At 37.8% G+C, this 26,376-nt stretch overlaps 1 protein-coding gene across 5 annotated transcripts in view; it reads right to left on the bottom strand.

The window, feature by feature from the left end:
• Positions 1 to 26,376, bottom strand: part of ZC3H12B (zinc finger CCCH-type containing 12B) — a 518,944-nt gene that overhangs the window by 42,690 nt on the left and 449,878 nt on the right. For all 5 annotated transcript variants that reach the window (XM_085007254.1, XM_085007255.1, XM_085007253.1 and 2 more), the window contains one exon: positions 4,077 to 4,840. In XM_085007254.1, coding sequence (XP_084863380.1) covers positions 4,077 to 4,684 — 608 coding nt within the window. In that variant the 5' untranslated portion in view covers positions 4,685 to 4,840. The remainder of the gene's footprint in view (positions 1 to 4,076; positions 4,841 to 26,376) is intronic.

Genomic DNA, 26,376 nt, shown 5'->3' with positions numbered 1-26,376 from the left:
AGGGCTAGCAGGGTCTCTCTGAAGCAAAGATGGACTTCCTGAGGGAAGGATGGACTGGGAGGTCAGCACTGTTGTGGAAGCAGATTTTGCATGGCTGGGCGGAGCTTGATCTGGTGTTTCTGGCCTGTGGGGCTCTTCCAGGGAGCTGGTGGTGCTGGTCACTGATCCATGGGAGTGTATCACCTCCCGAGGGTGGGAGCCACTAGCCAGGTCACTGGGGGACAAATGGGCACTTCCCCAGGGCAGCCAGAACTGGCAGGACCACCCCACAATGGAAGTAGATTTCCTGTGTCCTGATGGTGCTTGCTCTATGTTTTCTGGGCTGTGGGACTCTTCCAGGGGGCTGGTGGTGCTGGTCAGCTGTTCCATGGGAGTGTAGCACCCTCCGAGGGTGGGAGTGGCTAGCTGGGCCACTAGGAAACAAAGGGGCACTTCCCCAGGGCTTCTGGGACTGGCAGGACTGCCCCACAATGGAAGCAGATTTTGCACGGCTGGGCAGAGATTGCTCTATCATTTCTGGGCTGCAGGACTTTTTCATGAGGCTAGCAGTGCTGGGTGCTGCTCCATGGGAGTGTAGCCCCTCCAGAGGGCAAGCAGGCCAGGGAAGGGAAAGCCCCTGAGGTGGTCGGCTTCCTACAAGTGGTGAGGCCAGCCCTCTGGGATGGCAGGCAGCCTCAGGCCAGGTGTGCATGTGGGGTAGGGGTAGGGGGATGCACTGGGAAGCACTGCTTTCTGCTAGCTGGCAGGCAAGTGCACTTGCTGTGGCACAAGGAGTATTCTATGGCAGTCCACCTCTCCTCCTCTGCCCTCCCCAACACTGGCACCTTGTCTCTCCTGTGGGTCCAGCTAATCTCCCAGGTTCCCTCTGTTGTGGCTTTCCAATCCCCAGCCCTTAGTGTATTGCTCCCTCCACCCATGACTCCCTGCTTCCTAATCCCTCAGGCTGTCTCTGTACTGCCAACCCAACTGATTGCTTCCTGGTCCCTCAGGCAGTCTCTGAACCACCACCCCCCCAGCCCACTCCTGGGCACTAACCTTCAGAGCTGAGGTCTCAGTGCCCGGTCCCCACCCAAGCATCTTGATTTTTGGTGACTGTGCCAGTAGTTCAGATTATCTGTTCAGCTCTCACTCTGCTTTTCAGATCTTGGACCTACTGCTGTGCTCTTCTCGGCATCTGGAGATCCCTCCAATTCGGTTGATCTTTCTTCCATCAATTAGGTGTCTTTCCAGGGTGTGGGATCCCTTTCTCCTCCACAGTTCCCTTTTGGGAGTGCCTGTCCAGTCCCAATTCCCCTTCTCTCTCCTCTTTTCTCTTGTTTTACCCAGTTATGTCATGAGATTCTTGCTGTTATTGGAGTTTAAGTTCTTCCGCCAGTGATTAATTGCTGTTCCGTGTGAGTCATTTAACCTGTAGGTGTACTTTTTTGTGTATGTTTGTGGGAGAGGGCGAGCACGTCCCCCTACTCTTCTGCCATCTTGCCTTCCCCCACTTAAATAACTTTAAATGTTGTAAAATCAATAAAATATTGAATCATTATGTTGTATACCTGAAACTGACATAATAATCAACTATATTTAATAAAAATATGATATTTGAAAAAGGAATACTGTAACTACATTTCTCTTACAATAGAAATTATGCCAAAATTCAAAATAACACTAACAGCCACACACTATTGCATGATATTGCAGAAGGAGCATTGGAGTCAGATTAAGGTTTTAATATTATCTTTGGCATTTATTACTTGTAAAATCTTGGGAAGTTACTCACCCTTGAATTTGAGTCTACTCATCTGCAAAAATGAACATATTTAGTTCATTTTGTACTATTATAGTGGGGGTTAAATCAGATGTGCAGAGCACCAAGCACAGAGTATATATTTATAAATGTTAGTTTCATTTCATTCATCTGAAGCTAGATGACTTAAGTTCAAGTCCTCATTTTGCTACATATTAGCTATATCAAGTGATCTCAAGGAAGTCATTTAACTGTGCTAAGCTCTAGTTTTGTCATCTAAAAAATAAAGTTGCTATGAAAATTATATAGAACTATATCTTAAAATGTACCTCCTTCTTAGTAATTCAAGCGTACAGTAATGATATGGCTTATAATACATGCTCCTATCCCCGTGGCTATGAGAGCATCCAATACTCTGCTAAGTTCTGTGGGTAAAGCAAGGGAGGCATAAAACAAGGTCCCTGCCCTCAAAGACAATGGGGGTAAGCAAATGAAAAACTTTCTATTATACTGTGTTCTGATTGTTTACAGTCTAAGAATTCTAGTAAGTTAATTAAGCAATAGGACATCTAAGTAGGCTCCTGATCACTGGGAATTTTCAAGTCAAAGCTGGATGATGACTCATTTTAGAAATATAAGGAGAGTTTCCTAAGGCTCTCTGATAGGAAATAAAAAAGTATATAAAGTCAGTATGGAATAAAGAATGAAGGCACTCTTCGTTCTATATCACTTTCCTATTGGCTGCTAAAACAAATCACCACATATTTAGTGGCTTAAAATTATACCAGTTTATTTTCTTACAGTTCAGGAGGTCAGAAGTTTAAAATCAAGGCATTGGTAAGGCTATGTTCTTTTTGCTGGCTTCAGGGAAGAATCTGTTTCCTTGACTTCAGTTTCTGGAGGCTGCCCACATTCTTTGCCTCCTGGCTCCTTTCTGACATCACCCCAAGTTTTTGCTTCTGTCTTCACATCTACTACCCATTTTGATTTTTCTTCCTTCTTTTGCTCCTTCTTATAAGGACTCTGTGATTACATTGAGCCTATCTTAATAATGCAATATAATTTCTCCCATCTAAAAATCCTTAGCTTGGAGTTCCTGTCATGGCTCAGTGGTTAATGAATCCAACTAGGAACCATGAGGTTGCAGGTTTGATCCCTGGCCTTGCTCAGTGGGTTAAGGATCCAGCATTGCTGTGAGCTGTGGTGTAGGTTGCAGACACGGCTCAGATCCTGCATTGCTGTGGCTCTGGCATAGGCTGGCGGCTATGGCTCCAATTTGACCCCTAGCCTGGGAACCTCCATATGCCATGAGAGTGGCCCAAGAAATGGCAAAAAGACAAAAAATAAAAATAAAAAAAATAAAGATCCTTAGCTTAATCATGGTTATCTTACCATGTAAGGTAACATATTCTCAGATTTAAGGGTTTGGATGAAGACATTTTAGAGGACTATTATTCAACTCAGAGATAATCATTAGGATAAGAAAAGTCAGGCTGGTGCTCATGGAGGCAGTATACATTGAAGGATATGGAGATAGGGAGGTGGTAACTCTTAGGTTGGAAAATGACATAAACAAATGTAGTGGGGTAGAAATCACCATAATTTACATGGGAGACTATTAAAGGGATTTATACAAATGTAATAGGTGTGAGGGATGCTAATCAGATGGGAGGAGGGAAAGGTCAGATCACAAAGTCAGGCAAAGGAGTCCAAATTCGGGAAAATGGCAAATGGGAGTTACTTCAAATTCCCAAGTAAGCCCCCAAGTAACTTTTTTTTGGTCTTTTTAGGCCTGCACCCACAGTATATGGAGGTTCCCAGGCTAGGGGTCAAATTGGAGCTATAGCTGCCAGCCTATGCCAAAGTTGCAGCAACACCAGATCCAAGCCTGTTCTATGGCCTATACCACAGCTCAGGGCAACATTGGATCCTTAACCCACTAAGCAAGGCCAGGGATCAAATCCACAACCTCATGGTTCCTAGTGGGAAATGAACTCCCCAAGTAACCTTTATACAAAAATCCTAAAGGATTTTTAGGATGATTTGTTTATCTAATAAGAGAAGGCAGAGGGGACCTCAAGAGGAACAAATGCTGAATTATTACATCTCCTCTGAAGAATTGCTGATGTCTAAGGTGGTTTTAGAACACCTGAAAACAAGATGGCAAGAATTTCAAAGGAGAGACAAAAGTCCAGGCAGGATCATTTTAGCCTCTGTCCACCTAGTGGTGCACAAGCCACAGCCAACAACCAAAGGACTTTCATATTCCAAAAGAAGACAATTTGTGTGAGTTTAGGGCAGTTTTTAGAGAAAGAGACAGAAAACATACCAGTCTTACCTCATTGCCACATTACTTCCATCTATGACAACTGGCCTTAAATTGTCACTGTTGTCTATTTCATCTTCAAGAGACAATTCAGGACTTGCAATCTCTCTGGAGCTGGGCCCTCGAGGCATTAACACACTCAAGTTGACCTGCCCTTCCAAATCACCTTTGTTCCCAAGTCTGACAAGCTCTGCCAATACATCATTAATAAGTGATTCTGGACCCAACTTATTCAGCACTGATTGAATCTGTTCTTCTGCATAACCCAACTTTAAAGCAAAATCCATCTTGGCTTGGTATTCTTTTTCCAAGTCAATCTTCCCATCCTGTAGAATGCTGCTCTGGGAGAAGCTTGGGTGATCTAGGCAGGGTGATCTGCAGAGCTGACGATGTGGCTTAGAGGGAATCTCCTTTTTCTTCAGTTGAACATCTCCAAGTTGGCAGCTGTTATCATTGTTTCTACTTTTAAGGTTCAGATGCTCAGTATCAGTCTCAGGGCTCAACCACTCTTCATAATCAGCATTACCCTGCTCTGTGCTATCTTGCTTAGGCTGTTGCTTCTCTTCCTTGGAGGCACTCTTCTTCATTTTTGGTGTTTCCACTGCAGCGGTGGCCGTCATCCCGTTTAGTGGACAATCTGAGGTCTAATCAGTTTCTTTTTCTTTTTAGCTTGCTTGAAATCCATTTACAGTGTCATTCCTTTGTGTAAAATGTGGTGGTAGTGATGGTGCAAGAGTTTGCTTGTTTGGTTTGTTATGTTCAGATGTTACAAGTTCCTACAAACAAACACATACCATAATCATGTTTAGTAGACTTATGGAAAATTATTTTAGAATACATTGTTTGCTTTCTAAGAAACTATAGTTTGTCTGACATTGTATTTTTCTATTGGAAATTATTGGACTGTTGAAAGAATATCAAGCACCTTTGCAGACCAGAACAGTATGAGACTATAAAATCAACTACAAGGAAAAAACAAACAAAAAATCAAATATGTGGAATCTAAATAGCATGCTACTAAACAACCAATGGGTCACTGAAGAAATCAAAAGGAAAATTAAAAAATACCTTGAGATAAATAAAAATGTCAACACAATGGTACAAAATCTATGAGACTGAAGAAAAGGAATTTTAAGAGGGAAGTTTATAGTGATACAAGCCTACCTCAGAAAAAAGAAAAGTCTGAAATAAACAATCTAAAGTAACTAGAAAAAGAACAAACAAAACCCAGAGTTAGTAGAAGGGTATAATAAATTAGAGCTGAAACAAATGAAATACAGACAAAAAGCAACAGAAAAGATCAATGAAACTAATAGCTGATTCTTTGAACAGACACAAAATCATTAAACCTTTAGCCAGATTTATCAAACCAGAGAGAGGGGGTCTAAATAAATATAATCAGAAATGGAAGTGGAGATGTTACAACTGTTAGTACAGAAATACAAAGAATCATAAGAGATTACTACATATAATTATATGTCAATAAAATGGATGGCCTAAAAAATGGATAAATTCCTAGAAACATAGTCTCATAAGACTGAATCAGGAAGAAATGAAAAACATAAAGATCCAAGTAGTGGAATTAAAACTGTAGTGAAAAGCCTAACAAATAAAAGTTTAGCACTCAATGATTTTACAGGTAAATTTTGCCAAACATTTTAAAAATTTACCACCTCTCCTTCTCAAACTATTCCAAAAAATTCAGGAGGCAGCAATGCCTCCAATCTCATTCTATAAGGCCAGCATTACTCTGATAACAAAACTCAACAAGGAACAACATTAAAAAAGAAAATTATAGGCCTAATCATTGATGAATATAAATGCAAAAATCCTCAATGAAATATTAAAAAACCAAATTCAAAAATAAATTTAAAAATTCATACACCTTGAGCCTTTATCCCAGGAATGCAAGTATTTTTCAATAGGCAAAAGTAAATCAATATGATATACATATTGAAGAATAAAAATCATATGATTACCTCAATAGATGTCTAAAAAAACCTTTTGACAAAATTTAACATCTGTTTATGATAAAAACTTTCCAGAAAATGGTATAAAGGGAATATACTGCAACAATAAAATGGCCTTATATACCACTACAGCCAACATTATACTCAACTGTGAGGACCATAAAACATTTGCTTTAAGATCAGGAACAAGATAAGTTGGCCCACTCTCACCATTTTTATTCACATAGTATTGGAAGTTCTAGCCACAGCAATCGTACAAGAAAAAGAAATTAAAGGAATCCAAATTGGAAAGGAAGAAGTAAAACTTCTTGCAGATGACATCATGCTATATATAGAAAACCCTAAAGATCCCACCAAAACCAAAAACTATTATAAGTGATAAATGAATAAATTTGTAGGATACAAAGCTAATATACAGAACTCTATAGCATTTCTATACATTAAAAACCATCTATAAGAAAGAGAAATTAACAAACAATCCCACTTAAAATTGCATCAAAAAGAATAAAATACCTAGGAATAAATTTAACTAGGGCAGTGAAAGATGTGTACTCTGGAAATGAAGACATTGATAAAAGGAATTGAAGACAACACACAAAAAATGGAAAGATATAATTTGTTCATGGATTGGAAGAATTAATATTTTTAAAATGTCCATACCACAAAAAGAAAGCTACAGGTAAAATGCAATCCCTATCAAAATACAAATGTGGTTTTCATAGAAGTAGAACGAATTTTAAAATTTATATGGAACCATGAAAGGTCCTGAATAGCCAATGTGATTTTGAGAAAGAAGAACTAAGCCAGAGATAGCATGTTCCCTGATTTAAAACTATACTACAAAGTTATAGTAATTAAAACAATAAGATATTGGCAAAAAAAGACACATAGATCAAAAGGACAGAATAGAGACCCCAGAAATAAGCCAATGCTTATATGGTTAATTAATTTATGACAAGGGAGATAAGAATATATAATGGGGAAAGACAGCCTCAACAATAAATGGTGTTGGGAAAACTGGACAGCTGTATTTAAAAGAATCACACTGGATAACTTCTTAAACAATATACAAAAATAAATTCAAAATGGATTAACAATTTAAGTTTAAGACCTGAAACCATAGAACACCTAAAATAAAACACAAGCTGTATGCTCTTTGACATCAGTCTTAGCAACATTTTTTTTTTCAGATATGCCTCCTCAGGCAAAAGCAACAAAAGAAAGTAAACAAATGGTACTACATGGGACTAATATGTGCTTGCACAATGAAGGAAATTATAAGCAATGAAATAGCAACCTACCGAATGGAAGAAGATATTTGCAAATAATATCTCTTCAATAAGAGCTTAATATACAAAATATATAAAGAATTCATATAACCAAATAACAAAAAATCCCCAAACTTTATGATTAAAAAATGGTCAGAAGTCCTGAATAGGCAGTTCTCCAAAGATAACATACAGATGGACAACAGATACATGAAAAGATGATTATTTTATTAATAATCAAGGAAATGCATCAAACCCACAATATCACCACACCCCTATTAGAAAGGGTATCCTCAAAGAGACAACAAACAATAATACTTGGTGAGGATATGGAGAAAAGGAAACCCTCATGCACTGCTGGTGGGAATGTAAATTGTCTCAGCCAATATGGAAAATAGCATGGAGGATCCTCAAAAAATTAAAAATAGAATTACCAGCATTTCTACCTCTGGATATTTACATGAAGTAAGCAAAACCTCCGATTTAAAAAGAATATGCACCCCTATGATCATTGTAGCATTATTTACAGTAACCAAGCTATGGAAGCAATTTAAGTGTCCATCAAAATAGGCGAATGGTTAAAAAAACTGTGATACACACACACAATGGAATATTATTCTGCTGTAAAAAAAGAATTAAATATTGCCTTTTGAGACAATATAGATGGACCTGGGAAGCATTATGTAAAGTGAAATAAGTCAGACTAAGACAAATATTGTAAATTACACTTGTGTATCTAAAAAGCTAAAAAATAAGGGGTTCCCATTGTGGAAACAAATCTGACCAGCGTCATGAGGATACAAGTATGATCCCTGGCCTCGCTCAAAGGGTTAAGGATTTGGCATTGCCGTGAGTTGTGGTGTAGGTTGCAGACACGGCTCGGATCTGACATTGCTGTGGCATAGGCCAGTGGCTATAGCTCTGATTCAAAATCTTTCTTTCTTTCTGCCAGGTAAATTTTCCAGATATGACACCATATTCTTCTCACTAAAGTTGCACCCCGCTCCTCAAGAGGACTTCAACATTACTCTTTGAAAAATATCAGGCACCCCATCTACTGGGAAGACTGGAAAACTGCTACAATTGCTTTCAAGCAATTTAAGCTGGCTATAAGGCTCACAGATAGAGACATGCTCTAGAAAGTGAAAAAAGTTTGTGGACATTCATGAATTGTATCTGCAGCCTCTTTTAAACATAAGACAAGACACCATAAAACACCTAGAAGAGAACATAGGCAAAACATTCTTTGACATCAACCATACAAAAGTTTTAAGTCAGTTTCCCAAAGCAATAGAAATAAAAACAAATATAAACCAGTGGGACATAATCAAACTTACAAGCTTTTGTGCAGCAAAGGGAACCATTAAAAAAATAACAAGCCACAGAAGAAGAGAAAATATTTTCATTTTTTTAATACCATTTTTTTTGTCTTTTTGCCATTTCTCGGGCCGCTCCTGCGGCATGTGGAGGTTCCCGGGCTAGTGGTCAAATCGGAGCTGTAGCTGCTAGCCTACGCCAGAGCCACAGCAACGCGGGATCCGAGCCACGTCTGCAACCTACACCACAGCTCACGGCAATGCCGGATCATTAACCCACTGAGCAAGGGCAGGGATCGAACCCGCAACCTCATGGTTCCTAGTCAGATTCGTTAACCACTGCACCACAACGGGAACTCCGAGAAAATATTTTCAAATGATGCAACTGACAAAGGCTTAATCTCAATGCTATAAAATTTGGTTGTGATGATTGTTATACACCTATAAATGTAATAAAATTCCTTGAGTAATTAAAAATAATAAAATAAAATAAAATATATAAACAAATTATACAACAGTACAGCAAAAAAAAAAAAAACCCAAACAACCCAATTGAAAAATGGAAATAAACATTTCTCCAAAGAAGACATATGGATGGCCAAAAGACACATGAAAAAATGCTCAACATCACTAATTATCAGAGAAATACAAATCAAAACTACAATAAGGTACTACCTCACACAGGTCAGAATAGCCATCATTAGTAAGTCTACAAATAACAAATGCTAGAGAGGGAGTAGAGAAAAGGGAACCCTCCTACACTGTTGGTGGGAATGTAAATTGGTACAACAACTTAAGAAAACAGTACAGAGGTACCTCTGAAAACTAAATATAGAACTACCATATCATCTACCAATCCCACTCTTGGGCATATATCTGGACTAAACTTTCACTGAAAAAGATACATGCATGCCTATGTTCATTGCATTACTATTCGCAATAGCCAAGACATGGATAAAACCTAAATGTCCTTCGACAGATGAATGGATTTAGATGATGTGGTACATATATACAATGCAATGTTACTCAGCCATAAAAAAAAAAAACTAATGCCATTTGCAACAACATGGATGGACCTATAGATTCTCATACTAAGTGAAGTAAGCCAAAAGGGAAAAGACAAATACCATATGATATCATTTCTTTGTGGAATTTAAAATATGGAACAGATGATCATATCTAAAAAGAAAAAACCAGAAACAGATCATGGCCTAGAAGAACAGACTTGGGGTTCCCAATGGGGAAAGAGGAGGTAGTGGGATGGATTGGCATTTTAGGTGGTTTTTTTGGAAGCAAACTGTTATATTTGGAAAGGATGGACAATGGGATCATACTGTACAGCATGGGGAAATTTGTGTGATTGGGTCACTTTTTTCTACAACAGAACTTGATTAAACATTATAAATCAACTATACTTTAATAATAATAGTTAAAAAAAGATGCGGTACATATACACAATGGAATACTACTCAGCCATAAAAAGAACAAACTAATGCCATTTGCAATGACATGGATGGAACTAGAGACTCTCATACTAAGTGAAGTAAGTCAGAATGAGAAAGACAAATACCATACGATATCACATATCTGGAATCTAGTATATGGCACAAATGAACCTATCTGCAGAAAAGAAACCAACTCATGGACATGGAGAACAGACTTGTGGTTGCCAAGAGGGAGAGGGAAGGAGTGGGAAGGACTGGGAATTTGGGGTTATTAGATGTAAACTATTGCATTTGGAGTGGATAAGCAATGAAATCCTGCTTTATAGTACAGGGCACTGTATATCTAATCAGTTGTGATGGAACATGATGGAGGATAATGTGAGAAAAAGAATGTATATATATGTAAGACTGGGTCACTTTGCTGTACAGCAGAAATTGACAGAACATTGTAAATCAACTATAATAAAAACTTTTTTAAAAGAAGAGAATTAGGGGCAATTTTATTTTTAAACCACTCTTCTAATTTGTATTATCTGTCCTTGCAGTTTTGAGTTCTAGTATGGCCAAAGTGTTTCTGATACTTTGAGATTTGTTTTCCTCATGTGAAATGAGGATGAGGATAGTTACCTCATACAATAAGGATTACAAAAAATGAATAAGAAAGTGCCTAGAAAAGGGAGCAGAACATAGTAGGTCCTCAATATATGTAAAGGGTACAACAGACACCACCAGGAGTTTGATTTCTTAAAAAATAAGATTAACAGTGAGGCAAAGCTGTAGACATGAGAGCATTGACAAGCTCTTCAGATAGCAGCTGTGCTCAGAAATATAAAACCAAACTATCTTTGTAACTAGTGTACTAGTGTTTTCCAGTTACAGTTCAATTTTATCCATATAAACAAGAATAAAATTTATGAGGGAAGTTCCCATTGTAGCTCAGCAGTAATGAGTCTAATATCCATGGGGAGGCATGTTTCATCCCTGGCTTCTCTCAGTGGGTTAAAGGATCTGGCATTGCCATGAGCTGTGGTGTAGGTCACAGGTGTAGCTCAGATCTGGCATTGCTGTGGCTCTGGCGTAGGCTGGCAGCTCCAATTTGACCCCTAGGAACTTCCATATGCTTCAGGTATGGCCCTAAAAAGAAAAACAAAAGGCCATTTCCTTTGTAATTTCCATGTTTACTATCTGACTTGCATTTTATTCTCTTCAAAATAATTTCCTGTGCATATAGAAAATTGAAAAAATTTCCCCCGAATTTGTTCAAAGCTCCAAAGCCAATTAAAACATCTATTTATAAGACTAAATATTTTCTTGGCAAATAAGAGGTACATGTAAAAGAAAAATTTGACTGCTCTGAGCAAGCAGACTTAATGTCTAATTATTACTGTGAAAGTTTCCCTCTTAATAACACTAAGGTAGAAGAAAAATTAATGGCTTAGCACACATAAACTTGAATTTACCTTTCAAAGCCTTAAACTAGATTTTAAGAGAAATGGTCCTCTGCCCTAAAACCTACATAGGTGTGTAAGTGTTGAATGTTTTTTTTTTGTTTGTTTTGTTTTACAATGAAAACTTCTTGAAGCAAAGATAGTAGGAATGTCTTTTCATTCAAAAGAACAGTCACTGAGTGCCAGAGACTGACAAAACCAACTCTAAGAGAAACCAGAACTGATCCTGTCTCCAAAGAACTCTCAAACTAACTAAAAAAAAATTGATTAGAAGTGGCTCTAAGAAATGTTAAAATGTAATTATACAGAGGATGCTCATATCAATTATTGTCCAAGTTGAGACAATTTTGAGAATGAAAGAGTATTGCTAATAATTATGTCAGGACAACAGGAACACACTGAGGATGTCCCAGGCAAAGGTAGATATGTGTTGGTCCTTCAAGTTACTTGAAATTTTTCCATTGACTTACAGAAGTGGGACTGCTTGATTATATCAGTAGGGTGGGAGATGGGTGAGGTGGTTGAAGAAATTAGGAATAATTCAAGAAAAATATAATATATAGAAAAATTTTCTTATTAATTAATTAACTAAAATTTACTTAGTGCTGATTGTGCCAGGAAACATGTTAGCAGCTGGGGCATAAAAACAGACATGAATTATAATCTCATGGTGCTTATAGAGGTGGTGGTGGGAATGGAGATAGATAATAATCAAATAATTATTTAATTCATAATTAAAAACTGTGACAAGTGATTAACTCTTAAAAAGTATAGGGATGTATGAGTTGAGCCTTAAAGGAAAGAGTAACAATTGCTGGATAGGGAAGAATTTTTAAATTATATGTATATATATAATATATGTAATATATTATATAATATTTAAATTATATATTATAATTATATAATTATATATAATTTTATATAATCAAAAATCATATATATATATATATATATATATATATATATATATAGCTCAGCAGTAATGAGCTTGACTGGTATCTGTGGGGTATAACTATATAATTAGTATAATTATATAATTATTATATAATAAATTATATATTGATTCCATAATACAATATATACTTTTATATAAAATTTTAAAATTATATATAGATAAATATATATAGAGAGAAGATGTAGATGATATTCACATGTCATGCTTAATATTACTGGTTAGGATGGCTAAAGGAAAATAATTACTTTTGCTGAAAACGAAGGTGACTGGGAGGAAAAGTTTCAAAGATGATGTTCTAGTTGTTCTTTATAACAGGTGTTAAAAAGAGATTTTTATCTTCCATTGTACTGATTGAAAAAAAAATCAAGACTACTGGCATATTTTGGAAAATCACATTAGCCAGAAGAAATTATAGGACTAGAGGTAATTTGTTTTAATTAGTTAATGGCTTTATCACCAGATAGCCATGTGTTACAGGTACAGAGCTTTTCTATAATTTGCTTAAGAATGTAATTAAACAAATGGTTGCAAACTTGCATACAAATCTAAAAAAGCAAAGAAACAAATGCAGGGAAAAGCTGTTAAGAGTGACAAGGGGAAGAGGCAAGATGGCAGAAGAGTAGGGGGATGTGCTCTCCCTCTCCCACAAATGCAACAAAAAAACCACCTCTACCATAAAACAACTCACACAGAACAACTGAATGCTGGCAGAAGAACTTAAACCTCCAAAAATGGCAAGAATCTCTTGACATAACTGGGTAAAATAAGAGAAAAGAGGAGAGAGCAAGATGGGGAATCAGGACCAGACTGACACTCCTGAGAGGGAACTGTGAAGGAAAAAAGGGAAACTACACCCTGGAAAGTCACCTGATGGAAAAATCAACTGAGTCAGAGAGATCTCCAGACTCCAAGAAAAGTGCAACAGCAGGTCTGAGATCTAAAAAGCAGAGTAAGAGCTGCACAGATCATCTGAACCACTGGAACAGACACCAGTAACAGAGATGCTCTGGTGGGGGCTGGGCACCGAGACCTAGGCCCTTGAGGTTAGTCCCTGGAAGTGGCCTAGGGTTGACAGTGTGGAGACAGCCTGAGGGATTAGGAAGTGGTGTGTCGTGGGTGGAGGGACAAATCCCCTAAGGGCTGGGGAGTGGAAAGCCACAATAGAGGAAACCTGGGAGAAGGTCTGGACATGCAGGAGAGATAAGGCTCCAGTGTTGGGGAGGGGAGAGGAGGAGGGGCAGGTCACCATAGAATACTCCTTATGCCCCAGCCTGCATACTTGCCCACCAGCTGGCAGAGAGCAGATCTTCCCAGAGCACCCCCTCCCCCCCCCCACATGTGCCTGGACAGAAGCCACCTGCTATCCTGGCAGACTGGCCTCACCACCCTCGGGAAGCCATCCACCACCACGGATTCCTCCAGCCAGCCTTCCTGCACACAGGAAGTGCCCCACTCCTGTGGAGCAAGCCACACAGCACTGCTTGCCCTCAGGAAGAGCTCCATAGCCCAGGAGTGCGAAGGCAAACCCTGCCCAGGCATGGGAAATGTGCTTCCAATGCAGTGCACACCTGCCAGTCCTGCCCATCCTTGGGAAGTGCTTCTTTGCCTCAGACCAAGCAGGTTAGCACTGCTGGCCCTTGGAAAGTGCTGCACTCCCATGGAGCAAGCCTCCCAGCACCATCCAACTTGGGGAAGAGCACTGCATCCCAGGAGCACCAGGGCAAGCCCTGCCCAGCCACAAGAAGTGCGCGTACACTGCAGTGCACACCTGCCAGTCCTGCCCACACTTGGGAAGTGCTCCTTTACCTCGGAGCAAGCAAGTTAGCCCCACCAGCCCTAAGGAAGTGCTGCACTCCTGCTTGCTTTGCCTCCCAGCACCGTCTGCCCTCAGGAAGAGCTCCGCCGCCCAGGAGTGCAAGGGCAAGCCCTGCCCAGCCACAGGGAATACACCTCCAACATGAAAAAGAAAAACACAAGCAAAATGAAGAAGCTCAGAAGCCATTCCCAGCTAAAGCAACAGGAGAACTCACCTAAAGCAGCCAACAATGAAACAGACCTCTGCAGTCTCATAGACTTGGAGTTCAAAAGGGAAATAGTGAAAATACTGAAGGAATGAAGAGAAGATATGAACAGTTATACAGACTCCCTCAGAAAGGAACTAGAAAATATAAGGAGAAGCCAAGAAAAACTAGAAAATTCATTTGCAGAGATACAAACGGAGCTAAGTGCAGTAAAAACCAGAATGAATGATGCAGAAGAACAAATTAGTGATGTGGAAGATAGAATAATGGAAATCACCCAATCAGGCCAGCAGACAGAAAACCAAATCAAAAAACCTGAAAGCAATATAAGACACCTATGGGATAATACAAAGCAGTCCAATCTATGCATAATAGGAATTCCAGAAGGAGTAGAAAAAGATAAGGGAATGGAAAATATATTTGAAGAAATTATCAATGGAAACTTCCCAAGTCTAAAGGATACTGAGTTCAAGATACAAGAAACACACAGGGCCGCAAACAAGTTGAACCCAAATAGACCCACACCAAGACACATTATAATAAAAATGGCAAAAATTAATGATAAAGAGAGGATCCTAAAGGCAGCAAGAGAAAAGCAAAATGTTACCTAAAAGGGAACTCCCATAAGGCTATCAGCTGATTTCTCTACAGAAACTCTACAGGCCAGGAGGGAATGGCAAGAGATATTTAAAGCTCTGAAAGGAAAAAATCTGCAACCTAGAATATCCAGTAAGATTTAGAATAGAAAGGGAAATAAAAAATTTCTCCAACAAAAAAAAGCTAAAATAGTACAGCAAAATGAAACCCATTCTAGAAGAAATACTGAAAGGGCGTCTCTAAATTAAAAAAAAAAAAAAGAAGGAGTTCCTGTCATGGCTCAGTGGTTAATGAATCCGACCAGGAACCATGAGGTTGCGGGTTCGATCCCTGGCCTTGCTCAGTGGGTTAAGGATCTGGCATTGCCATGAGCTGTAGTGTAGGCTGCAGATGCGGCTCGGATCCCGTGTTGCTGTGGCTCTGGCCTAGGCCAGCGGCTATGGCTCTGATTAGACCCCTAGCATGGGAACCTCCATATGCCAAGGGAGCAGCCCCAGAAATAGCAAAAAAACAAACAAAAAAAAAAAAAAAAGAGGAAGAATTGAGGAAACCACAGAGAGCAGTCACTCAAAGAAGCCAGCATACAGATCTGATCATGAAGATGTTTAAAATAAAACAAAATTTAAAAAAAGACATCAAAATCATAAAACGTGGGCAAGGGAAGTAAGGAAATGAATAGATTCTTTTTTTTCTTATTTCTTGTTTTAAATTTTATTATGGTAATGAAGTGTTGGAACCTACAGGACTATGGGGCTAAGACACACAATAATAGGAAGAGGTTAACATACTTAAAAAACAGGGCAAGCACAAATCAAAACCTAGCATAGCATTCTCAAATAATGAAAAGAAAAGTACTCAAGCAGAAAATAATTGGAGACCATCCAACCAAAAAAGAAAAGAAGAATGGAGAATCATAGAATCAACTGGAACATGAGGTTAAAAATGGCAATAAATAAACATCTATCAATTATCAGCTTAAATGTCAATGGACTGAATGCACCAATCAAAAGACATGGAGTGGCTGATTGGATAAAAAAGCAAAAACCTTCAATCCGCTCCCTACAAGAAACTCATCTTAGGGCAAAGGACACATATAGATTGAAAGTGAGAGGATGGGAAAAGATATTTCATGCCAATGGAAATGACAGGAAACCAGGAATTGCAATACCTATATCAGACAAAATATACTTTAAAACAAAGGCCATAAAGAAAGACAAAGAAGGACACTATTTAATGGTTAAAGGATCCACTCAAGAAGAGAATATTACAATTGTCAACATATATGCCCCAAATATGAGCACCCAGACACATACAACAAATATTAACAGACATAAAGGGAGAAATGGATGGGAATACAATCATAGTAGGAGACTTTAATACCCCACTCACATCAATGGACAGATCCTCCAAATGGAAAATCAATAAGGCAACAGAGATCTTAAAGGAAACAATAGAAAAGTTAGACTTCATTGACATCTTCAGTACACTACATCCAAAAAAATCAGAATACACATTCTTCTCAAGCACACATGGAACATTTTCAAGGATTGATCACATCCTGGGGCACAAAGCTAACCTCAACAAATTTAGGGAGCATAGAAATTATTTCAAGTGTCTTCTCTGACCACAATGGCATGAAACTAGAAATTAACCACAGGAAAAGAAAGGAGAAAAAACCTACTACATGGAGACTAAACAACATGCTACTAAAAAACCAATGGGTCAATGAGGAAATCAAGAAGGAAATTAAAAAATACCTCGAGACAAATAATAATGGCGATACAACCTCTCAAAATCTATGGGATGCCACAAAAGGAGTGCTGAAAGGGAAATTAGTAGCAATAAAGGCCTTCCTCAAAAAAGAAGAACGATCTCAAATTGACCACTTAACCCACCACATAAATGAATTAGAAAAAGAAGAACAAAAAAGACCTAAAGTCAAAAGAAGGATGAAATCAGAAAGATCAAAGAGGAAATAAATAAAATAGAGATTCAAAAAAACAATAGAAAAAAATCAATAAAACCAAGAGCTTGTTCTTTGAAAAGGTAAACAAAAGTGACAAACCTCTGGCTGGACCCACTAAGAAGAGGAGAAAAAGAGCCCAAATTAAAAAAAAAGGAAATGAAAAAGGAGAAATCACAATGGATACTGCAGAAATACAAAAAATCATGTGAGAATACTAACAGCAATTACATGCCAACAAATTCAACAATCTGGAAGAAATGGACAGCTTTCTAGAGACTTACAGCCTCTAGAATCAAGAAGAAATAGACCAACTGAACAGAGTGATCACTACAAATGAAATTGAATACATCAGAAAAACACCCCCTACAAATAAAAGTCCAGGACCAGATGGCTTCACAGGCAAATTCTACCAAACCTACATAGAGGAAATGGTGCCCATTCTCCTTAAGCTTTTACAAAAGGTAGAAGAAAAAGGAACACTCCAAAAGATATTCTATGATGCCACCATCACCCTAATTCCAAAACCAGACAAAGATACCAACAAAAAAGAATACTATCAGCCAATATCTTTGATGAATATAGATACGAAAATTCTCAACAAAACTTTAGCCATCTGAATCCAACAATATACCAAAAAGATCGTACACCATGACCAGGTGCGATTCATCCCAGGTTCACAAGGATGGTTCTACATACACAAATCAAACAACATCATACACATTAACAAAGGAAAAGTCAAAAACCATATGATCATCTGAATATATGCATAAAAAGCATTTAACAAAGTCCAAAATTCATTTATGATAAAAACTCTTGTCAAAGTGGGTATAGAGGGAACATTCCTGAATATAATCAAAGCCATTTATGACAAACTCACAGCAAATATCATACTCATCGGAGAAAAATTAAAAGCCTTCCCACTAAAATCTGGAACAAGACAGGGATGCCTACTCTCACCACCACTGTTCAACATAGTATTGGAAGTCCTAGCCACAACAGTCAGACATACAAAAGAAAAGTCATCCAAGAAGGAATAGAAGAGGTAAAACTGTCACTTTATGCAGACAACAAGATCCATTAACAATGAAATATTAGAAAAGGAATACAGAAATATAATACCCTGTAAAATTGCACCCCAAAAAATCAAATACCTGGGAATACACCTGACCAAGGAGGTAAAGGACCTATATGCTGAGAACTATAGAACATTAACCAAAGAAATTAAAGAAGATGTAAAGAAATGGATAGATATTCCATGTTCCTGGATTGGAAAAATCAATATTATAAAAATGGCCATGCCAACGAAAGCAATCTACAGATTCAATGCAATCCCTATCCAATTACCCATGACATTTTTCATAGAACTAGAACAAACAATCCAAATATCTATATGGAACCACAAAAGACCCAGAATTGCCAAAACAATCCTGGGGAACAAAAACCAAGCAGGGGGCATAACTCTTCCAGACCTCAGGCAATATTACAAAGCCACAGTCATCAAGACAGTGTGGTACTGGGACCAAAACAGACAGACAGACCAATGGAACAGAATAGAGAACCCAGAAATAAACCCTGACACCTACGGTCAATTAATCTTTGACAAGGGAGGCAAGAACATAAAATGGGAAAAAGACAGTCTATTCAGCAAGCACTGCTGGGAAACCTGGACAGCTGCCTGCAAAGCAATGAAACTAGAACACACCCTCACACCATGCACAAAAATAAACTCCAAATGGCTGAAAGACTTAAATATAAGACAAGACACCATCAAAATCCTGGAAGAGAACATAGGCAAAACACTCTCTGACATCAACCTCATGAATATTTCCTCAGGTCAGTCTCCCAAAGCAACAGAAATAAGAGCAAAAATAAACCAATGGGCCCTAATCAAACTGACAAGCTGTTGCACAGCAAAGGAAACCCCCCCAAAAAAACCCAAGAAGACAACTTACAGAATGGGAGAAAATAGTTTCAAATGAGGCAATGGACAAGGGCTTAAGCTCTAGAATATACAAGCAACTTATACAACTCAACAGCAAAAAAGCCAACCACCCAAGGGAAAAATGGGCAAAGGACCTGAACAGACATTTCTCCAAGGAAGATATACAAATGGCCAACAAGCACATGAAAAAAATGCTCCACATCCCTGATTATTAGAGAAATGCAAATCAAAACTACCATGAGATACCACCTCACACCAGTCAGAATGGCCATCATGAATAAGTCCACAAATAACAAGCGCTTGAGCGGGTGGGGAGAAAAGGGAACCCTCTCGCCCTGTTGGTGGGAATGTAAATTGGTACAGCCACTATGGAGAACAGTTTGGAGATACCTTAGAAATCCATCCATAGAACTACCACATGACCATGCAATCCCACTCTTGGACATATATCAGGACAAAAGTTTCCTTAAAAAAGACACATGCACCCGCATGTTCACTGCAGCTCTATTCACAATAGCCAAGACATGGAAACAACCCAAGTCCGTTGACAGATGATTGGATTAGGAAGAAGTGGTATATATACACAATGGAATACTCCTCAGCCATAGAAAAGAACAACATAATGCCATTTGCACCAACACGATGGAACTGGAGACTCTCATCCTGAGTGACATAAGTGAGAAAGACAAAGACGAATACCATATGATATCACTCATATCTGGTATCTAATATACAGCACAAATGAACCTTTCCGCAGAAAAGCAAATCATGGACTTGGAGAATAGACCTGTGGCTGTCCAGGGGGAGAGGGAGGGAGTGGGAGGGATTGGGAACTTGAGGTCAATGGATGCAAACTATTGCTCTTAGAATGGGTTTACAATGTGATCCTGCTGTGTAGTGCTGAAAATTATGTCTAGATACTTACAATGCAGTATGACAATGGGAGAAAAATTTATGTATACACGTATGTGTAACTGGTACCCATGCTGTACAGTGGGGATATAAAAGTGTGTTGGGGGAAATAACAATAAAAAATAAATCAAAAAACAAAAAAGTGACAAGGAATTTCCTCCAAAGTGAAAAATGTGTTTTCTTTATATTGCAGTCTGCCCAGTCCACTTTCCTTCTCTAGTCTTTTCCAATCCTTTTATTATGAAATAAAATTCATTTGTTTTACTTTTACACAGAATAATTTTCCAATATAAAATCAGGTTCTGCTACAAACCCCAGTTCATCTTTTCCATAATCTGCTAAACAATAATCTCTATAGAGACCGAAACATCTGGCTATGTCTACTGAGCCAAAACCATTGGAAGTATTCAAAAATATCCAATAACCAGAGATATCAAACAGTAGCCAAATCAAGAACAGAAGAGTAAATTCTCAATAATCTACATGTGGGTAAACCACTTTGTTATTTTTGGAGCTGTTAAATCTGAAGCTGTGCCCTGAGAAGAATGTTCTGACAGACTTAGGGATTTCTAGTTAGACAACTAACTGCCCACTCCTTTCCCTTCTAGCAATTTTTTCATAATAGGTATTCTCAAAGAAAATACCCATATCAAATTTAAAAAATACCCATAGAAATACAATGGATCATAAGAGACTACTATGAATACCTATAAGCCAATAAAATGGACAACCTGGAAGAAATGGACAAATTCTTAGAAAGGTAAATTCTCCCAAAACTGAATCAGAAATAAATAGAAAATGTGAACAGAATAATTATCAGTAGCAAAATTGGATCAGTAATTAAAAAACTCCCAACCAACAAAAGTCAATGTCTAAAAGGCTTCACAGATGTATTCTACCAAACATTTAAAGAAGAGTTAATTCCTATCCTTCTCAAATCATTTGAAAAGAATTACAGAGGAAGGAATAATTCTGAACTCATTCTAAGAAGCCAGCTTCACCCTGATACCAAATCCAGACAAAGATGTAACAAAAATAAAATTATAGATCAATATCACTGATGAGCATAGGTGCAAAACTCTCAATAAAATATTAGCAAGCTAAATGTAACAATACATTAAAAAGATCATACATCATGATTAAGTAGGATTTATCCCATGGATGCAAAGATTTTTCAATATCCCCAAATCAATCAGTGTTATACACAAAATTAAAAAATTGAATAAAAACATATGATTATCTCAATAGGTATAGAAAAAGCTATTGTCAAGATTCAACACATATTTATAATAAAAACTCTCCAGAAAGGGGGCATAGAGTGAATGTACCTCCACATAATAGAGGCCAGATATGATAAACCCACAGATAACATCATACTCAATGGTGAAAAGCTGAAAGAATTTCTTTCAAGATAAGGAATAAGAAAAAGGTGCCAGTTTTTGCCACTTTTATTCACATAATATTGGAAGTTCTAGCCACAGCAATGACACAGAAAAAAATAAATAAAAGGAATCCAAACTGGCAAGGAAGAAGAAAACAGTCACTGTTTGCAGATAACATAATAGTACAGACAGAAAATCCTAAAGATGTTATAATAAAAATACTAGAGGTAATAAATGAATTTGGAAAAGTTGTAGAATATGTTAATACACAGAAATCTCTTGCATTTCTATATACTAAAAGTGAACTGTCAGAAGAGAAATTAATGAAACAATCCTACTTATCATTGCATCAAAAATAATAAAATACCTAGGAATAACCCTACCTATGGAGGTAAAAAACATGTAGGTTAAAGAAAAGTATAAGACAATGATGAAAGAAATTGAAGATAACACAAACAGATGAAAAGATATATTCTTCTTCAATTGGAAGAATCAATATTGTTAAAATGATGATACTGCCCAAGGCAATCTACAGATTCATGGCAATCCTTATCAAAATACCAAGGGCATTTTTCATAGAACTAGAAAAAGTAACTTTAAAATTTGTATGGAAACACAATAGACCCTGAATAGCCAAAACAGTCTTGAGTAAGGAAAGTTGGAAGAATCATGTTCCCTGTCTTCAGACTATATTATGAATCTACAAAACACTATGGTATAGGCTCAAAAGCAGACACGTAGATCAATGGAATACAATAGAGAATGCAGAATTAAGCCCACACACTTATGGTCAATTAATCTGTGACATAGGAGGCAAGACAATGCAATGGAGAAAAGATTATCCTTTCGAGAAGTGGTTCTAGGAAAAATGGACAGCTATGTATAATAGATACAATTAGAACACTCTCTAACACTATATACAAAAATAAACTCAAAATGGATTAAAGTCCTAAATGTAAGACTGGAAACCATAAAACTCCTAGAGGAAAACATAGGCAGAACACTCTTTGAAATAAATTGTAGCGATGTGTTTTTGGATTTGTCTCCTAAAGCAAAGGAAATAAAAGTGAAAATAAACAAATCAGACCGAATTGGACTTAAAAGTTTTTTCACAGCAAAGGAAACCATTGACAAAATGAAAAAAACACCTACTGAGTGGGAGAAAATATTTGCAAATGATAAGACTGATAAGGGGTTTATATCTAACATATAGAAACAGCTCATATACCTCAACATAAAAATAAAACCAAACTACCCTATTTTAAAAATGGGTGGGAGAACCAAATAGACATTTTTCCAAAGAGGAAGTGTAAGTGGCAAACAAGCACACACAAAAAAAACCATGTTCAACATCATTAATCATCAGGGAAATGCAAACCAAGACCACAATGAGATATCACCTCACACCTGTCGGAATGGCTATCATCAAAAAGAACACAAATAACAAATGTTGGCAAGGATGTGGAAAAAAGGAAAATCCTGGTACACTATTTGTGGGAATACAAATTGGTGTAGCCACTGTGGAAAACAGTATGGAGTTTTCCCCCCAAAAAATTAAAAAAACTAAAAATACCACTACCATTTGTCAAAGAAAATTCACTCCTGCAACTAGTTGAAAAAGACAAATTCACCCCATTTTTTAGGGCCACACCTGTGGTATATGGCCATTCCCAGGCTAGGGGTCAAATCAGAGCTGCAGCTGTGGGCTTAGACCACAGCCACAGCAATGCCAGATCTGAGCCACGACTGCGGCCTACACTGCAGCTCATGGCAATGTCGGATCCTTAATCCACTGAGCAGGGCCAAGGATCCAACTTGCATCCTCATGAATACTAGTTGGGTTCTTAACACACTGAACCACAATGGGAACTCCACCCCCATGTTCATAGTGGCATTATTTACATTTCCCAAGATATGTAACCAACCTAAAAGTCCATCAACAGATGAGCGGATAAAGAAGATTTGGTGTGTATATATAAATACATACTCATAGAATTCTGAAGTTTGGCTGATCAAAATTATAAAAACTATTTTGTCACAAGACATGTTTCTACAATATTTTCTTAGCCTCTTTGCTTCTATTTTCTATGCTGAAAACTCCATCTTGTGCTGCTTTACTTTACCCCATCTTCCTGCTTGAAAAACAGTCGCAGTGTTGGCAAATGACTTAAGCTTACGAACAAAGACCTAAAGGCCTGTTATTCACATGATCAACTGAATGAGGACATGATGCACACCAGACCTGTGCAGATAGGCATGCTGTTTGCACAGCATGATATGTCCTCTAAAGAATAAGAGGAAGATAAACCTCAGGGCCCCAAGGAGTTTATGAGGAGTCGTTAGCAGTATATGCATTAGCAAGGAGAACCGAGGTGCAAACCTAGGCATGCCAGGTTGCTGCAGATAGGCAAGCCATCTGCAGAAGCACAGTGGTGATTCTCTAGATGTTATGCATAGATAGCTGACACCAAGCTTCCTCAATGCTAATGATTGTTAAATGCCTAAAGATCAGAATAAAAACTTAACCAGCTAGCGGCTATATGACTTTTGAAATAATAGTAAAAGAACCATATCCTGCACCTGCAGCCCTCTCCTCACTTGATGTAATCCTAAAGAGCACAGTAAAGCAGTGTGACTTCTTGAGGCAGGGCTCTTGGTCCCTGAGACCTTGAGTCCCCCGGTTCCCACCTTTAATGAAAATAAATATCTCTGTGTCTTGTTTTATGTTAAATTTTTCCTTAAGTTTCACGGCACCATTCTTCAGCCCTAACCTGCTGAGCTGCTCTTAGCACTATTTCACTTTTTATCAGTTATATATGGCCCTGACTTTCACCTAAGTGATGGTGAGTTGTGTTAAAATAATTTATTGTGAGTCACTCATTATTTAGGGGTTATTTACTTTAAAATATGACTATAATTGACTTTGTATTTCAGTAAACATTAATGATAATTGCTAGGAAAGCACTTTTTTCATAGTAGAGATTAAAAATAGTGAAAACAATGTACAGCAACAACTCTCCAAATCTCATGTATTTACATTTATGCCGTAAGATCTTTTGATAATTTAAATACTACCTATGGGTAACATCAACAGGAATGGTAGAAAAAGGGACTCCAAAAACTACTTGTTGATAAAAGTAATGAGAAAAAAACCAGAAATTGTTAAAGTCAACTCTTCCCAAATTCTGGAAATTAACAGAATTCTTGAAATAAGCCAGGGAGTGTTTATTCTCAATCAAAACCAAAGCCAAAACACAAAAATAAACTGGCTAAACCATGGTAAAAAGAAAATGTGACTTTTTAATTTTCCCTATTCCCATCTCCTCTCCCCAGATTCATAGAGGCCTTAAAGCTAACAGCTTCACAATCACAGTAGTCATTAGAGACAACAGTCCAGAAGACAATATATGGATTAGAATGTTTAGAGGTCCTCCAAAGTACCATCCCCTTGGATGCATCATTATCTGATCTGTCTGGCATCATTATCTGATCTGATCTGTCTTCTTTGGCAATCTTGACTCATAAGGCTTGCTTTATTTGTCCTAACTTACTGCTTGGCATTGTGAAATCATTTTCCCTTGATATCAAAAATATTTAGAGGCTATTTAACATTGCAGAGTTCTTTAGTTATAATAACAGTTAAGGCAAACAAGAAGCTAACAAAAAAACTTATGTCAGAAAATAGATCTCCATATGGGACATTGAAAACTCCCATGTATTCCTGAGGATATAGAAAGAGATGTGCATGTGCAGGGTTGTGTGTGTGCTGGGAAAAGAGACACTTATTGCTCACCTCTGACTGACCCTAATGCTTTGTGCAGAAGGAAGTGAAGATTAAAGCAAAGTTATTAAAAACCTCATAGAGTTTTAAAAGTGTGTCCCAACATGCACACAACATCCCTTGGCAAAGGGAGGGAAATTTATTTCAAGACATTTAAGAAAATCTCTGTTGAACCTTTAGTTAACAACTAAGCTATTTCAAGCAGAGACTTCAGTGATTATTGATTATATACAACAAAGAATACAAACTTTACAGAATTCTTCATAAGCACTAAATAAAAAACCCTGAGAAGAGGAGAAAATCTTATTTTCAAAATGACCACATTATATCTTTTAAAATGTCTGGTTTTCAACAAAAAAACTATGACATTCAAAGAAACAAGAAAGCATGGCCTAAGTGATGCGAGCAAGATTGGTGGAATACAAAGTCCCTGCTTATATTCCCCACCCCCTCAGCGACAATAATTTGACAACCATCCATGAACAAAAATACCTTTGTGGGAGCTTTGGGATTCAGAGAGGATATTGTGAAAATTCGGTGGAGCCCAAGGCTGATGAGGGCCATTTTGAGAAAGCAGATCTGTACCCACATGGGCTGATTCACCAACCATGTCTATAGCTACATTTGGAAGTATAAAACTCACTAGTAAAGGTAAATATATGATCAAATTCAGAATATACTAATAATTGTTTTGAAGAAAGAACGATCTAAAATTCCAAAATTTGATGAAAAACTTTAATCAAATTTAAGATCAATGAGCTCAAAATTGGATAAAACATCCACACATAGATATAGCATAATGAAACTGTGAAAAGTCAAGGGCAATCAGATGCAACAAGAGAGAAGCAGATCATCAAGTACAAGGAATACTCAATAAGACTAATATAAATTCCTCATCAGAAACCATGGAGCCAAACGGCAGTGGGAAGAGAAATTCAAAGTACTCAAGAAAAAATACTGTGGATTACAAATTTTACATCCAGCAAAACTATTCTTTAAAATTAAGAGAAATTAAGAAATTCCAGGGAGTTCCAGTCATGGCACAGCAGAAATGAATCGACTAGGAACCATGAGGTTGCTGGTTCAATCCATGGCCTTGCTCAGTGGGTTAAGGATCTGGCATTGCCATGAGCCATGACGTAGGTTAGATATGTGGCTCAGACCCTGCATTGCTTTGGCTGTGGAGTAGGCTGGCAGCTATAGCTCTGATTAGACCTCTAGCCTGGGAACCTCCATATGCTGCAGGAGCAGCCCTAAAAACCAAAAAAACAGAAAAATGCAAAAATTCCCATACAAGGATTTCCCATTG

The sequence above is a fragment of the Sus scrofa genome, chromosome X, assembly GCF_054392235.1.
Source record: "Sus scrofa isolate SSC_HxYL_T2T_F1_AM1 chromosome X, Sscrofa_HxYL_maternal_Yorkshire_Landrace_v2.0, whole genome shotgun sequence".
Taxonomy (NCBI): domain Eukaryota; kingdom Metazoa; phylum Chordata; class Mammalia; order Artiodactyla; family Suidae; genus Sus; species Sus scrofa.
This window is presented reverse-complemented; position numbering and strand designations above follow the sequence as displayed.